Here is a 15,985-nt window from a genome sequence, read left to right on the forward strand (position 1 = left end):
GATGAATGAAAAAAGGGAGAGAGTACAAGGTACACATGCATTTGTTGCATATTTTTTCGTTTTACCTTCTTTTTTGCTAACAGAGAGCATTTTGTTGCAAACAACAAAGACACAAAAGTACAGAAAGTTTTGCATTGCACTCCCTCTTCGTGTTTTTTTATTTCTTTCTGTATTTTTTCTAAAAAGCCCGTGATATGTCACAAGGCAGTGTGAAGTGCTGGGAAATGTACAATCACGATCTGCTGGTTTCTTTCTTCGTTTGTTTAAAGCGTGTCTTCTTGGTTCATATTATACCCAGAGAATTAGTTCTCTAGTGCTAAGCAGTAGTACTTCTGGCTTATCAACATTTCAAGCCTGTCAACTCTGCATTTTCTTCTTCTAGCATTTGTTATGAGGCATGGTCAGTTCACTACTTGCTCATGAATATAAAATTAAACGAGAGGAATAACTTGTGTTGAAACATGCACTAGCACAGCTGATTGCTTGTGAAAGTTTCAATGCAAATTATTGCTTACTTGTTTCATTTCATATTCATGAGCAAGCAATGTACTGGCACTAAGAAAGCACTTTCTTCCGCACTCCATGTCACGACCAAACAGTGATGGGCAAAGTACCTCGAAATTGTACTTACCAAGTATCTGGCATCATTAGTACTTTAAGTACAGTACAAAGTACCCCATTGCAAAAGTACAAAGTACTATGCAAAGTACTTTACAGTACTCATCAAGTACAGTGCCAATTTCATTTGTCTCACTTTGCCTTTCACTGTTTGGTAGTTATGTCCTGCTTTTTAGCCAAATTTTAGCAAGCATTTTTGGCAAGTGCTACAAAGCCCTACTGGTTAAGCGCTTACCCATGAATACGAACTGAATCAGATAGCATAATTTGCAGTTACATGCACGAAGGCAATCAGCTGTACTGTGATTATGAAAAATAGTATTATATATGCCCTTTTAGGGCCTTTGGGTTCTGAATAAATGAAATGAATGAATATATACCCTGGCTGATCTAAGATCAGTAATCCCCCTGCCTAGTGCAGTGTTTGGGTGTTAATCTTCGGGTATAACGTGCAAGGAAATTTCAGAAAAAAGCAGGCACAAGTTAAGAGAGATTATATATTTCTGAGCATTCTTTGCTGCTTTATGAAATATCACGTTTCAAAAAAGAATCTATGAAAATAAAAAGGATGAAGCACAATGCAAACCTTGTTTTTTTTATATATGACTGTAATCTGCAGCAGAGTAATTCGTGTGACCAATTAAAAATGGTAAAATGTAAAAATGAAAGCATGTGTGCCTTTCAGTCTGTTAGTACTTTACTTCATGTAATATTAGTTGAAAGCCAATCACACATTGCGGTATGGAATGATTATTAATTGCCAGTGGAGGAAATATAAAAAAAAGCACCAGAATCATGCTTGAAATCATGGTCTTGAAACGACAAGACCAACTCATCGTGCCGCCAGTCGCAGTGTCATAATGTATGCATGTCTTTGCATTCCAAACCTTTAAAGAGGCACTAAACAGGTAGGCAAACATTCTGCAGTTATTATGCCCAATGAAAGAATGTAGCTCACGATATCCAAATATGAAATTATTTTTCTGCTATAGAGCGTTTTTAATTCGAAACAATGCCATTCAAAGAGCATAATCCGCGTGAGTCTCTCCTTATCCTTGGAACCGGGTCACGTCACGATATTCCAACGTATAGCAACACCGAATTCTAGGTGCTGGAGGCGGGGGAGATTTTGGTCTCCTAGCCAATGACGGACACTACTGAGGCAAGCTGCAGCTCGCGAGGGAACCAGTTGCAGGAACATCGCTGTGACCTCGCGGCGCAATACAGCACTGAAAACGTAGTGCACACGTGAAATAGAATATTGAGGGCTCTTGGTACAGTTTGAATTGGCTATCTTGGATTGGACAAGTGGGAATATGTTTATAATCGACCTCACTTCTCAATACTACAAACAATTAACGTATAAGTGCCCCACATCCTTAATGGCTGATGATGCGCGACGTCAAAATGACGTGTCGCTGTTGGAGCCGGGACCTCGCAGGGCGGGGCATGAGGGCGAAAGAGTCCAGTGAATATTCAGTCAGTTTGGAGCCATTATTTACTTTTTTGAGACAACAATTTTTTGAAAACGTTCACCATCGGCAACGTATCACAGTGCATTTAAAAAATGTGCACCTCTTATACCTGATTATTGCCCCTTTACCTGTAAAAGTACTAGCTTCTTGTCAACATTTTGTGGCTCTCAACAATGAAATTTCTTCTTAAAAAATGCATTCTTCATGGCACAAAAATTATTTTTGTTACTTTATTATTTTTGTCCCAGTCGGGTGCTTGAGTAGTTCATGGGAAAGCATGGCTCCCACTGAATTTTGGAACAAAAATTAAAGGGTCTTTCAAGGACCATTTAAGGCTCCGCCATCATTTCGTCTAGGATGTAAAACATGGTTTATGGCCAGGGCTTCAATACTTCACAAAAATATTTATAAGCTACGGGTATCACATGAGAGAATACACGAGGACTGTACAATAGCGATCTGTTCACAAGTGTGACTGATGGCTCCTAAATGTTAAAGATTATAGGATGGAAAGGAACATTGATTAATATAACAGAAAGCCCCGTTTAATTTCTTGCTGCAGATTCCTATTCCGAGGAGTGCTAACTCCTGTGGTTTCGAAACTATAGTTTTGCCTCCGGATGAGCGGAATTTGCATGAGCAGCTCCATGAGAACCAGACAAAGATACAAAATGAACAGATTTCAAGGACTGCAAAAAATTCCAGGATTTTCCAGACTTTGAAAATGGCATTTTCAAATTCCAGGGTATTCAAGGGTTTCAAGGATCAGTGGGAACCATGGGAAAGTACTAGAAACAATGGCGCTTTTCAAATACACAGTACAAGTACACAGTAGACAATTTGAAATGTACTTGAAGTACTACTTGAGTACTTGAAGTGCTTCCCATCACTGCAATTACAACACTACAATACTTTGCAATATGGTACTCTGTACTGCACTGCAAGTACCAATAATGCCAGGTACTTCGTACTTTACTTCAATACAATTCTGAGGTACATTGCCCACCCCTTCTTGTTGTCTCTCATGAATGGACTATAAAAGGTGTGTGCAAAGCCTTTTCAAACCGTACGTGGGAAGGAAATAATCAGTATCAGACAATGTGTAATATTAGCAATTACCCATTGTCTGATTTCTCTATTTGAGATATCATGCCTTACCGTTATAAAAGCAATACTTTACTAACTTGCATAATTAATGTGCTTCTTTTACACAAAAACACAGCACCACAGAGTGTGTATGTTATTTCAGGAGGGGAAAATTCGATCTCAACCCTGAAAGCACACTCACATAACATCATAGTGCTAAGCATCTGAGTCGATGTTACCAGAACCATGCATAATTAAATATGTGGGAGGTGGAAGGGCACCAACATTTTGGGTGCCAAGTTGGGGGTGCTCTAATAATGCGAGCATGCTAACTGTGCGAGTAAATATCACAACTGTGATAAAAATGCTGAATCCTTCAAAAGTGCTAAAACCTCAAGTTTATGCAAGCTTACCATTCCTGTTGATGGTGTCTGCAGTATCCATTTCATCGGGTGTTTTGGCTCTGGTTCGTGACAACTCATCAGGAGAAAAGTCACCTGGAAAACACATATGACAAAAGTTTTACTGTACTGTTGCAACTGGCAACATCAATCAGGAACATTTTTAAGGACAAGACCAACTTATAGTATCCAAATTCCCCTGTCATATAGAAATAAATACTTATTCGTGTGATTACGTCAGATTGCTTCGAGACCATGACAATTATGTGAACTAAGGTTAGAGATAGAGTCAACATGAAGACAGCACAAACCCGTATGAGAGACACACGTCAATAATTGACGCATTTCATGACTGAGGTACGTTTCACGCATTCATGACATTCTTGTACGACCGAAATGCAGGTGAATACTTGTATGAGAGGAGCTCTTGCCATCTCCCCACGAGAGATAATGTACATCATAGGAACATCTTTGCATGCTGTTAGTACTACCAAAGACAACTTGCGCACAGGGCTGCTAGGTCAAAACCCTGAAAAGTCGCCAGCATGCACTAAGAAACTAGCCAAAAGTAGCCAATTCTGTAAACACTGGTATGCAGACATCACACGGAATGTGCTAAACTCTTCTGAGGTACTTGCACCATGAACGCTGAGCTGTAATTCGGACCAGAGCATAAGCGATACACAGTGTTGAATTAATAGTTAAACCTTCAGGTCAAGTTCCTGAGGCAGACAACATTTTCAGATAGAATTACTTGTCCGGAGTCGAATGTATGGAGCGTAGTGGCCACTGTACAACCAAACAGAAAGCTCAAGGTAATTCGCATAATGTTAATTCATGTTTTTACATTCCGTGTTCCATTACCACAGTGCTGTGTTGCTGCATCAATTTTACCCACACAAAGAGAATCAATCAATCAACGGAACGGAGAGAACGGCGAACATCAAGGGAGGGAGAAAAGTGAATGGATTATACTGCAGCATTTGACAGGGCGCCACGATGAAAACCATTTAGATTTACGTAGACAGAAGTCTCAAATGCAGTGCCAAGAGGTGTCCGCAACATAGCCAGAAAATAGCCAAGTCGCCATCGCCCAAATTTCAGGGGCACATCAGCCAGAAAGTAGTCAATTTGATGCAAAGCTGCCAAATCTGGCAACCCTGCCTGCATAGTGCTGCGGCTTCTAGGAGTGTGGAGTGTCAATGTCATCAAAAATTCTCTGGGAAATTGTAAAGGCATCGTTTTAAGACGCAGCTTATTACATGGGTCGAAAGCCTAAGCTGAACAATCCCGTTATCCTGTATTGTTCAGCTGTATTATTAGGCTTCAGTGGCATCGAGAGACACTCTCCTTGCTTGTCAGGGGGTGAGGTAAAGATGATGAAGAGATGCAAGGGGGAACTAACAAGAAAAGGAAGAGGACAAACCTTACTCTTTACCATTACTATGTAGTTCCAGAGTTCCCAGGTTCTAGTAATTAAGTATTAAGAATGAAACAAACTTATCCAAGGCTCTCTCTTACCTTTTCTTTTTGGGTGGTGGATGTTTGCCTAAGTGACTGACATGTGCTTGCAAACTTACCGGATAGCCTGGACTCCACACCTCCTACCATGGATTTAGGCCTTGGCTTTGGAGCAACTGGAGGCGGAGGTTTCCCTTTGAGGGCTGCAAACGCTTTAGGAGAGTGCCCTGGTGTGCTGCCTGACTGTGAAGAGGGACTCTGGTCATCTAGAATGGTTGGGCTTCCAGGACCCTTCTCTTTTGGAAACGAGTCTGTAGGTGACCGCAGTGAATCTGCCAGCCCCGTAGACTTCAACCGAATAGACGGAAAGGCGGCAGGGGACAGATCTTTGGGAGATTCTGCCATGTTTCCAGATTTCTCTTCTGAGGCCTGGGAAAAAGGTTTTCGAGATCAGTCTTCAAAGTGAATACATGCAGCTAATTATGTCTGAAAATGCATGTGGAACCCATCTGAGCACCAGTGATATGGTACTAAATCTAAGGTGAACTTACAGCCTTTGTTTGTGCACCTGCACCTGCAGCGGTCCTCTTGCCTTGAAGAGCCTTCATTTCTGCCAAAAGTCCAGAGCCATGGCCCAAACCAAATTTTTCCACAGCAGAAAGTCTTGAAGCAGTGGCATCAACAGCTTTAGTTTCGGTGACTTCTTCTGGATGTTATAGATACATGACATGAGGGTTCATGTTCGGCTTACATAAGAGAAACAGTACAGGATGCCACACAACACTAGAACAAGACTACAGCATATTGACCTACCACCATTTACTTTCTTCTCAGAAAACGTTTCACACTCCTGCCTTGTCCGAGTGACCGATGTTGTGATGGTTGTCTCTTTTGATTCCTGGCGAGTCTTCTGCGTGACTGTTGCCTCTGAAGATGACACTCTACTGAACAGGCTACTAATGCCTTTCATAAATCTGGAGAAGAAAAAGAAAATCGTTTTGAGCAGCTCTATTTTTTTACGAGACATGTGGTATTAAAAATGATGAAGTCACCTATTACTACCACACTTCTGGAAAATGACTGACTACGCTCACACATCTTCACAGTAGAAATATAATGACGAAATTGAGTGCACGAGTGTGGAGACACTGCATATGAGCACAAGATTATGGTTTGAAGGAACAATATCATCCATGATGTAATCATGATCTGGGTGCATGTATTGAAATCATTCAAGTTTGCAAGCATGAAGTTTGTAAACAATTCCCTTAGTATAGAATGATGAACTGGTACTAGTACAGTGAAATCCCATTAATTAAAAATATCTCAATTCGAACTTCCGGACAATAGACCTCTACCGAAGAAACGTCACCATGACGTAATGATGACGTTGGCAGATATATCGAAATTGATAGAGCGGATAGAGAACACCGCCGTCTCACAAAGCTGTATTCCTTCCCGAAGGTCACAGGTGGCTTCTTTGTATTAGTGGTACGCACAAATGAGGTCACGTTTTTAGTCGCTTTCGTGTCTTCATTCCCATTCCCAGTCCGCCGCGGAAAGAAAAAAGGCTTCACCCGAAGAGTTGCTTTGTCTGAAAGTCAATGTCATAATCCTGTGCGGAATGTGTTTTTTTTTATATTACGACTCGCTTGCTTTATATAGAGACACCACGTGCAGTCCGAGAGAAACTCGTGCCCTTCAGGCTCCAGAAGATTGAGCAGAACAAGGCCATACAACTAATAATATGTAAGGAATTACATAAAAATCTTACGATACGAGAAGCCACATTTAAACGTGGCTTTCTTGTGACTTATTGATGTTTTGATATAGCAGTTCTAGTCTACCAAGGTGGCGGCGCTGTTGTACCGTTTGACGTCATTTGTTTGTAAACAGGGAGAGGTCTACAACTTTTGCTTGGGTCCCGTGAAAGTCGTGTATTTCAATGGGGGAAAACGCCCAGTGATTCGAACATGTGAATGGGTGCAACAGTTCATTTGAACGAGATTGCCTGGCCGCGCCCAACTACGCACCGGCCTGCCGGATGCGCTTGTCCGTGCACCAATCGGTTCGGTGCCGCAGTGTCAAGGACACGTTTACTCATTAAGTGTACTTATTATTTATAAAGCCATTGCTGACAAATGCGATACTTGTACCAAAAGAGGAACAAAGAACAAATCACCGTAATGACGTGCACAAACACGCGGAACAAGGCCGCTTGCGGTTGGCAAAGCAAGAAAGCCTCTGTTTTAAGGTGACCACCCAGCTCATACCAAGATAACTCATCCCAGACAACTCATACCACACTAAGTTGGGTGTGGTATGAGCATAGGTTGGTGAATTCATTCATGATGGCCTTCACCGACCTCATTCACCATCACATCATGGGCAATGACGTGAGATTGAATGAAGGGTTATGAGGTGATGTGATGCTGAGGTTGAATGAAGGGCTATGATGTAATATGATGAGCTTTGAAGTTGTAATTTCTGTGATGCGTTTTGAGGTTGAAATCAGTGTGATGGGCTTTAATAATAATAATAATTGGGGGCTTACATCGCGAAACAAACTGAGATCTGTGATGGGCTTTGAAGGTGAAGTGATTGTGCTACTTTCTGCAAATTTTGCAGCCTCCACTGCTGCAATCCCTGCGAACTTCCAAACTTTTTTTGTTGTTGTTATCATGACTTCGGCACCAGCGACACAAGGGCACTAGTCCATATTAAGGGGGTCTGGAGCTACTTTTTTGCGAATTTTGCGGCCTCCACTGCTGCAATCCCTGTGAAGTTTAAAACGTTTTTTCTTATCATTGACATTGGCACCAGCAATATGAGGGCATTCATATATATTAAAGGGGCCCGGTGCTGCGTGGCTACCCATGCTACAATCCCAGTGAATTTCGGAACACTATTTTGTTATCATTATGGTTTTCGAACTAGTGATGCGAGGGATTGGTCCTTTAGTTGCTTATATTAGTGAGTGAAATATAAAACCTAAAGCACGGCATATCACCTCTTTAAAATGCACAATACTAACATGTGGGCCATCAGTACCAAAGTGCTAAATGTTAGGCAGCGAATTCTACATGGTTCACAGCACCCGCAATAGCAATAACAGTCACGGAAAGAGAGTGCAGGTGCCCTTTAAAATGTGCTACTGTTGGAAAACGATGACAACTACCATTTGGCGCGCACATCTCTCGCGCACCAGTTCTTCTGGTCACTTGAGCTTTCGCTTCCAGACAGTCAAGCTGTTATCACTTTCGCTCCATGGCTCGTCCCTGCCAACAGCTACTACCCTCATTGTAGGTCTTTAAAGAGTGACAACTAACGGATTTAATTGCGCTTCGCTGCGATTGTAGTGAATGAAATATACAACCCTAAAGCACAGCACATCACCCCTTTAAAATGCACAATACCAACATGTGGTCGTAAATGGTAGCCAGCAAATTTTACATGGTTCACAGCACCCGCAATAGCAATAACAAAGTCACAGAAAGGGAGTGCGGGGGCCCTTTAAAGTGTGCTACTAGATTCTAAAATTGAAGAAGTCTGGTTCCTGTTTTTGTTGCAGAAAGAAATATCATGTAGACAAAATGTGCCGATCCACGTTCAGACAAAATTGCGAAGCATGTGAAGGAAAGCACCTTACAACATTATGCTGCAAGGCTCCTACGTCAACGAATGTACTGACAGGTGAAGAACCTGGAGCGTCTGAAGGACCTGGACAACTTCCTTTTGTGACATCTAATGAGACGGTGGAGATAGGGGGCCTCAAATTAGATCAGCTTTTTTCTGAGACCCTCCCAGTACATGCTGCTGTACAGAGGGGCCAGCAGCAAAGGGATAAGCCTGGCGCACCTAAGACACATAACATGGGCGACTCGGTCAAAAAGCCTGTGCTCGCCGACCGAGTGCACGGAACTGTCAAATGGTTCAACGTGAAGAACGGCTACGGATTCACCAACCGGAACGACACCCATGGGGACGTCTTCATTCAGCAGACGTCCATCACTGGCAACAACCCACAAAGAGTAATGCGCAGCGTAAGTGAGAGAGGTGGTAGAGCTCGACGTCGTTATTTGAGAGCAAGGCCACAAAACGGCCAACGTGACTGTGCCCGATAGAGAAGAACTTCCAGGAAATCCGTATGCTGCAGGCTGGCGTCATTTTCATGGACGCTGGTTCCCCACACCACATCGCTCGAATACCTGCAGAGGGCCACCACCACAGGAGACGGAAGACCTTCCCGACATCAGACGTCTCTTACCGCAGCAGCAAGGACCCATACAGAGATTTTTTCACTAAGGGTTCTGCCGTCGCCTTAGAGGTCTACCAGGGAGCACCCTTCAAGATGACCTTCGCACGGCGTATGAGTACGAAGAGTATGACGACATCAAGGACCAGCGAGTGGAACGGAGACCACCAAGAATGTACTCCGGAAACTACTTCAGGCATTGTTGCAGACGATCAAGGAACGAACATGACAACATAGAGAGCTAAAGGTATAACGAACCACGTCTACAAGATAGGACGGCGGGCTCCTCAAGGAGGCCATCATTTAGGCCGCGTCTAAAACCTTGGTCGGCTTTATCGACGCAGAAGGGAGGTGGACGTGCCGGCGTTGGCAGGAGTGACCGTGCTCTCAGCAGAGACCAATCATCAGGAGAAAGCATCTTCGAGACCAAAGAGATTGTTCGCAAGAAACGCCACGATTGGTGGACAAGGACCACAGAAAGGAAGAGGCAGCGTGAATACGTTGTGGAAGAGCCTTCAGGTCATCGTCTACGGTGCACTGCATCCGACACTAGTAGTCTGGTGCTCTTGGGACCATTTGATAAATCAAGGGCCCCTTGCTCGTGTTGTGACACTTTCTCCTGGCAGAGATGGGCCTAGTACAAGCCTGCAACATAAAGCTACCAGATGGAGGCATTCTACGACAACCAGTGCGGCACCTTCACAAGCTGGAACAACGCTTTGCATTCATTGCGCCCCACCAGTTTGTTGGAAAACTATGAAGAGGGAGCAGGGCTCGGACGTCAGCTGCGTGACATCATCTGCACGCGACAGACTTCTATCCATATTTCAGTTCTTCTATCCTATTCATTATCACCGCAATAAACGGTCTCTTCGACTAAACACTGAGTTCCTCTCTACTTTCAACAAAATATTTTGAAGTGAAGGAGCCTCTCATATTTCCGGCAAGGCCTACCGAGCCATGACGCATCTCCGATGCAGCTAGTATGCGCTGCCTGCGGATCAAGCCCTCACTCAGAGCAGCTCCACTTAGTTCGAACTCTGCTGTATTCGAACAGATATTTAGTCCCGTTAGAGTTCAAATTAACATTAATGAGACTGCACTGTACTGGGCGCAAGGACAGCATCTCATGGGTCAAAATTGAAGGTGCGAGTGCACATGCTCGAAAAAGCAGCAGTTTGTACCCTGAAACTGGTGGGTGAATAGAAATCCCTGGTCAAATTAGTATCTCAAACCTTGTGTGCATGAATTTGATGTTTGTGAGGTAGTGTTGTGGGGTACTGTGGTGCAAAGCTGCAGCAAACTCACGGATTATGCTACAATTATAATCAGCCAGGTGCTGGTTAGCCATCAGGTCAGTGCTCATCTAGGAGTCATGGTATGGACACAAAGAAAAATGAGCAAACAACAGCATTGTGCTACTTGAATAGTATGATCAAAGGCACGGGATAGCGGTCTATATTCTTTTTTTAGTTTGGCTCCTGCATCAAAACAAAAACTGCAAACAAAACTGTAATGTAAAGCTCACATGAGGTAAAACAAGTCTAGAATTTTTATCTTTGCAAGCAGAATGGGGATGGCTTGGGAGCTACCCCGTATACTGTACGTTACATATTGCATGCATACACTATAGGGGCTGCCGATATAGATGAACGTGATTACCTACAAGATGACTCCCGGCATAGTATGAGTGAGCCTGAACTAGGATATAAGTAAAAAATGCTAACCTAATAGTAAATGCAGTATAATATGGGCTAACTAAATGCCAAAATAGGCAATAAAAAGAATGGCAAAATCTGTTAAGTTAAAATCATAGGTCAGTGTTGGGTCAAACTATCAAGAGGATTGGGCATGAGTTGCGACAGAATAGACAGCTAGTGGCTCGCAATCACAAGCCAACACTAAGTCCATGCTCCCAGCAATTTTTGTTGGTTGGAAAAGGCTGCAAGAATCGATTACCCAGGCATGAAAATGGGGCAGCGCGTAAGAGCGGGGAGTAAGAGGGTGTGAAATGAGCATCAGACGTTGGTTGACTTAAACCTGGCCATTCTCACAGCTGATGTTCTGCGTAATGCTTTAGCCTATTGATCCCCTTCTAAAGTTTGCCCCCTTCTAAAGTTTGCCCCCATCACATAGACTTTGGCAGACACTTTACATTTTGTATAGCATAGTAGTCATTATAAAATAGTAACTAAACATATTAACACATTAAACATGTCAACCCTCTATTTATGAAACCTCGATCTACGAATTCCCTCGCTTTGCGAATGGTTAGTCCTGGAACAAAAACCTTCCCTTATATTTCTTCCTCAATTTATGAACCTTGATTTCGGAACAGTGAACACATCATTTAGGGACAAATCAACAACATCGAATCCATGACGAATCAGCGACGAATCAACAAGACCCCATGCTTCTCTGACCTTGAATTAGAAACAGTGCATTATAGTTAAGGTTACGCGTTGGCGCATTGGCCGAAAAATGCAGAAAAACACCCGCCTAATATTTTTTTTTCGAAATTCGTTATACATGTATTCCGAAAAACTCAGAATTATTGCATATGGTGCTACATGAGTGAAAATGCCGGTACCCGATTGCACTTTTCTTCCTCCGGGGCATCACATTTTCATTTTTCCTTCACCTCATTTCCAGGTGGAACACGCCAGTACCGCCCTGCAGAGCTACTAGCCTCTAGTTCAGGGAAAAACCTTCAGCTGTAATGCTTTGATCAGTGGGTCAAGAGGGTTCAATTACACGTGGAACCCTCCAACAAAGGAAAGGAAAGGAAATTCTTTGCATTCTCAATGTCCTCCTACTAAGCTGCTCTCTATATATAGTCATTTTCCCTAGTGATTGTAGCTGCCAATTTTTCGGTATCTATTTCTGACACAAACGTTTTAAAATGCCAAAAATATTCGAATTTCACAAAACACAAAAATGCCGAAAAACACACCGTCAAGTCACCCCAGGAATAAATGCCGAAAACGCAGAACCATAACTATAGACATTCAAGTCACTAACATCATCCAGTGTCCCACAGTCAAAGCATACCATCCATCATTTTGCTGCATAACTGTGCTAGCAGTTGCAGGGATCGGAACCAAAACTGAACCCGAACCGAAATCCGCTAAAACCCGTATTTTCCGCTGAATCGGAACTAAACCGAACTATAAGACTATTTTTCTCGCGCTGAACTGAACCGGAACTGAGCCGGAACTGGACCGAAATAAATTTAAGTGGTCACCAGTTCGCGAAACGGTTCAGACATAATGTGCGTTGTAGGAGATCGGAAGTACGATTTACACGGCGGATTGAGCCGCGTTGCCAAACAAATATGAAACCGAAGAAAGCAAAACTGCAACCCAAGTGCGCAAGGTATTTTCTCCTTGCAGCTATTGTGTTCGTACAACAAAAGTACTTTTGTGTTATTTGAGAATCGTAAGGATGTGCGTGGCAATCTGCTCAAAATTCTACTTTCTTGAACCGATTTGAACCGGTTCAAACCAGTTCAAATCGATATTTTGCGCAGCTGCAGAGCTAAAGCCAAATCGAACCAATATGCCTGAGCCTGAATTTGAACCGCACCGAAAAAAATAACTGTCCCGATCCCTGAGTAGTTGTCACCTTACAGACGCACGCGAGTCAAACCATATCCAGAGTGCAGTAGAGTGCTTCGAAGTAAGAATGACGAGACAAGCGTTAGATGACTTATCACTTCTAAGCAAGATTCACACAAAAGTCAAGGATGCATGATTACCTAACTAACTACACATTAAATACAAGGGGAAAGTAGCCAAAGCTCTGTGGCTGCACTTGAAGAATGCCATGGGACGCAGATGGCATGATCAACTTAAACCGTTAACTAAGTAGTATGTGCTGTCAATGCTATCCCATGTCACAAGACATTTCATGTTGTTCCAGTGCATACCCCGACTTGTGAATCCCTCATTTTACGCACGATTTTCCTAGGAACAGTTCCCAGGAACAGTGACATGGCATCATACATTCTCATCCTCGTTATACATGGAGTGGCGAGTTAAGGATGAACGCGCGGAGCCATGTTTATGCAACTTTTTTTCTGGGAAACAAATTGCACACATCAAAACCTTTCTTGCTATTCAGTAAAATGACGCACGCACTTTCATCAGACGTCTTAATCTAAAATTTTTTTGGATGGCCCTCTGTACTCCTTTAAGGATCTTAGCTATGCTAGTGCAACTTACAACAGAAGCAACGAAACAAAGATCATTATCGATTCTGCTTTTCACATGAAATGCTTGCAAATGTTTTCTCACCCTTTCTTTTCTGGCTCTTTATTCTCAGACTTCTCAGTCAAAGTCTTGTCCTTAGATTTTTCCTGAGCCAACGCCTTATCTGGAGATTTAGTATCTGTTATCAAAATAGAGCTGCTTGCTGAAGTGCTGCTGTCGCTTCTTAGCCTAGAGAAAGACAAAAGCAGAGTGCATGTTATTAACTGCTGTTAATGTGTTTGCTGTTGTACATAACGTGCACATTTTAAAGTACAGCTCAATAGGTTGCATAAAGATATGATACAGTCGTGAACAAAAGTTTCCCTAACACAGGAGCATCAGAGTTTATTCCAGGGCAGCACCCAGGCAGCGGATGGAGACGGGCATGTGCACTTGGTTCAGAAGGGTGGACCAGTTAGAATCCCCAGAGACTTTAACCAGAACCTTATTGGGACGTGAGTAATCCAGGGACCTTAAGTGATGGCATTCCTATGTTCCAAGAATTCCAAGGAAACGTTTTCGTTTTTTATTTTTTATTTTTTTTACTGAGAATGTGGCAACAATGTATTTTCAGCAATGTAGTACGTAGTATGGTGACCATCAGGTCTCGCACAAGGGATGTGTATAACAAGGCAACAGCCTTAGTTCTCGCAGTTAGAGACTACATGCTTACAAATGCTGCAAGACCATCCATCTTATACTGTCCAGCATTACCAGGCATGCTGGAACACAGCGAAGGAGAGCTGCTGCAAAACTCCTTATTCTACAGCATGCTTCCTGCGTATGCTCAACAAAGTCTAAGCTCTACAAATCTGAAACTAGACTCCCTCAAACAATACAGCATGGTGAGGGATGCAAAGAAATACAGTACAGTGGGTCACAAGATACGCACAAGTGCCACTATCCCTTTAATTGCAGGGAGTTGTTAGTTTTGTCTAATTAAAACTTGGGTGCGATCAGCATGCCATACTATATGACTCAGTGAAGCCAGATGTAAGAAAGCTTATATGGCACATAACTGCAAATTGAAAATTTGAGTAACTTCCAAAGCATAAACAATTTTGGAGGATATTGAGCCAAAATTCTGTAAATGAAGTAATAAAAACAATTTTTTGCAGAAGGCACCATTGAAACGCTACAACCCTTGAATATTGTTGGTTGGCAGACAGGCCCTGGAACAACCATTTGTCTTAGGCCCTGTGTCTTGGTAGTACAGCCCAGAAAACAACCTTAGTTTCCTTTCCTAGTTTAGCAGCGTTCACTACACCCAAATCTGACAGTTTTTTTCGTCCTGAGTCTGACACAGCTTGGACTTCATACTTTATGTGCAATTTCACCTTTGGACTTGAAAACTATTTAGATTAATTAAGTGGTACACACAGAGCCTTGTGTTTTCGGGTTTTATGCTTTTTGAAAATTGCGTGGGGTGGGAGGGGAGGAGAGTAGGGGAGAGGAGGGGAAAGGAGAGGCAAAAAGCAGGTTTTATTTCAGGAGCTGTAAAATAGGGTGAAATAAGGCGATATTGAGCAGAAAATAAGAAAAAGTGCTTCTCGCACTTTAGATGAACGCAGGAGACTGAGCAGCTGTGCTGAAGACGAGGTTAGCGTTCTCAAGTACCCATATCGTTGGCTGAATTTGCCCCTTGGCAAGTTTGTTTTTCGGGTTTTACCCCAAGTAATGATGTTGCAAATTGGGGGGTAAAAACAGGTTTTACCAAGCTTCACCATACAACATAAGGCTCTAAGTATGCATAAATGCAAATGGTTGCCCAGTCACTTGCCTCATCTCCTCCGAGTCAGGAGAAAGGGTAGGGGTAGAGGATGAAGGATGACCCTTGAAGAATGAATCGAGGCCCTCAACCAGGGTGTGCAAATCATCTCTGCTTTCGCCTGTCGGTAGACACGGTCGTGTTGGCGCATGTGTCTTGGGTCGTCGTGGCCGAGCCTTTCCAAGGTGCTCAAGCTTTTCCGACGTCGGAGACAGATTAGGAAGGCTATCCGCTAAAAAAAGAAAAAAAGGAGCCCCTCTACAATATTAGTTCCTCTTTCTAGTAGTAGTACACCCCTTCATAGCAGTTTGGGGGTTTCTTTATGGCAATGTCACGTGTAACTAACCTTCAGAATCTTTAGGTAGTAGATCTGGTATGCAGTCAGCCGCAATTCCTTCTACACTGTCTGTGTGCAAATATTTGGAGTTCGTAAACACATCGCTTAAACAGATTAAGCACTTTGATGGCACATGCTCTATGAGTAGACAACTACAAAACCACGTACCTACGACAGACTGAGGTCTTAACTTCCTGGAGTGCATACTCTTTCTTTTCACTTGCAGCTTTGGGGTGGCCTGAGGAAACATTTCAGCTTTGTAGTTTTGCACATTGTATTCAATTCCAGTAGCACTCTTTCCTTTCTTTTTCGAACATACATACACTCAGTTAAA

The 15,985-nt window shown here is 42.9% G+C and overlaps 1 protein-coding gene across 4 annotated transcripts in view; it reads right to left on the reverse strand.

The window, feature by feature from the left end:
* LOC135378331 (F-actin-uncapping protein LRRC16A-like) overlaps positions 1 to 15,985 on the reverse strand; it is an 83,000-nt gene that overhangs the window by 6,149 nt on the left and 60,866 nt on the right. For 3 of the 4 annotated variants that reach the window (XM_064611344.1, XM_064611343.1, XM_064611340.1), the window contains 8 exons: positions 15,820 to 15,889; positions 15,661 to 15,720; positions 15,327 to 15,546; positions 13,592 to 13,735; positions 5,855 to 6,015; positions 5,593 to 5,747; positions 5,161 to 5,470; positions 3,593 to 3,676 (listed from right to left, as the gene is read on the reverse strand). In XM_064611344.1, coding sequence (XP_064467414.1) covers positions 3,593 to 3,676; positions 5,161 to 5,470; positions 5,593 to 5,747; positions 5,855 to 6,015; positions 13,592 to 13,735; positions 15,327 to 15,546; positions 15,661 to 15,720; positions 15,820 to 15,889 — 1,204 coding nt within the window. The remainder of the gene's footprint in view (positions 1 to 3,592; positions 3,677 to 5,160; positions 5,471 to 5,592; positions 5,748 to 5,854; positions 6,016 to 13,591; positions 13,736 to 15,326; positions 15,547 to 15,660; positions 15,721 to 15,819; positions 15,890 to 15,985) is intronic. The other variant, XM_064611341.1, reaches the window with a different exon arrangement.

The sequence above is a fragment of the Ornithodoros turicata genome, chromosome 1 (genome assembly GCF_037126465.1).
Source record: "Ornithodoros turicata isolate Travis chromosome 1, ASM3712646v1, whole genome shotgun sequence".
NCBI classification, from domain to species: domain Eukaryota; kingdom Metazoa; phylum Arthropoda; class Arachnida; order Ixodida; family Argasidae; genus Ornithodoros; species Ornithodoros turicata.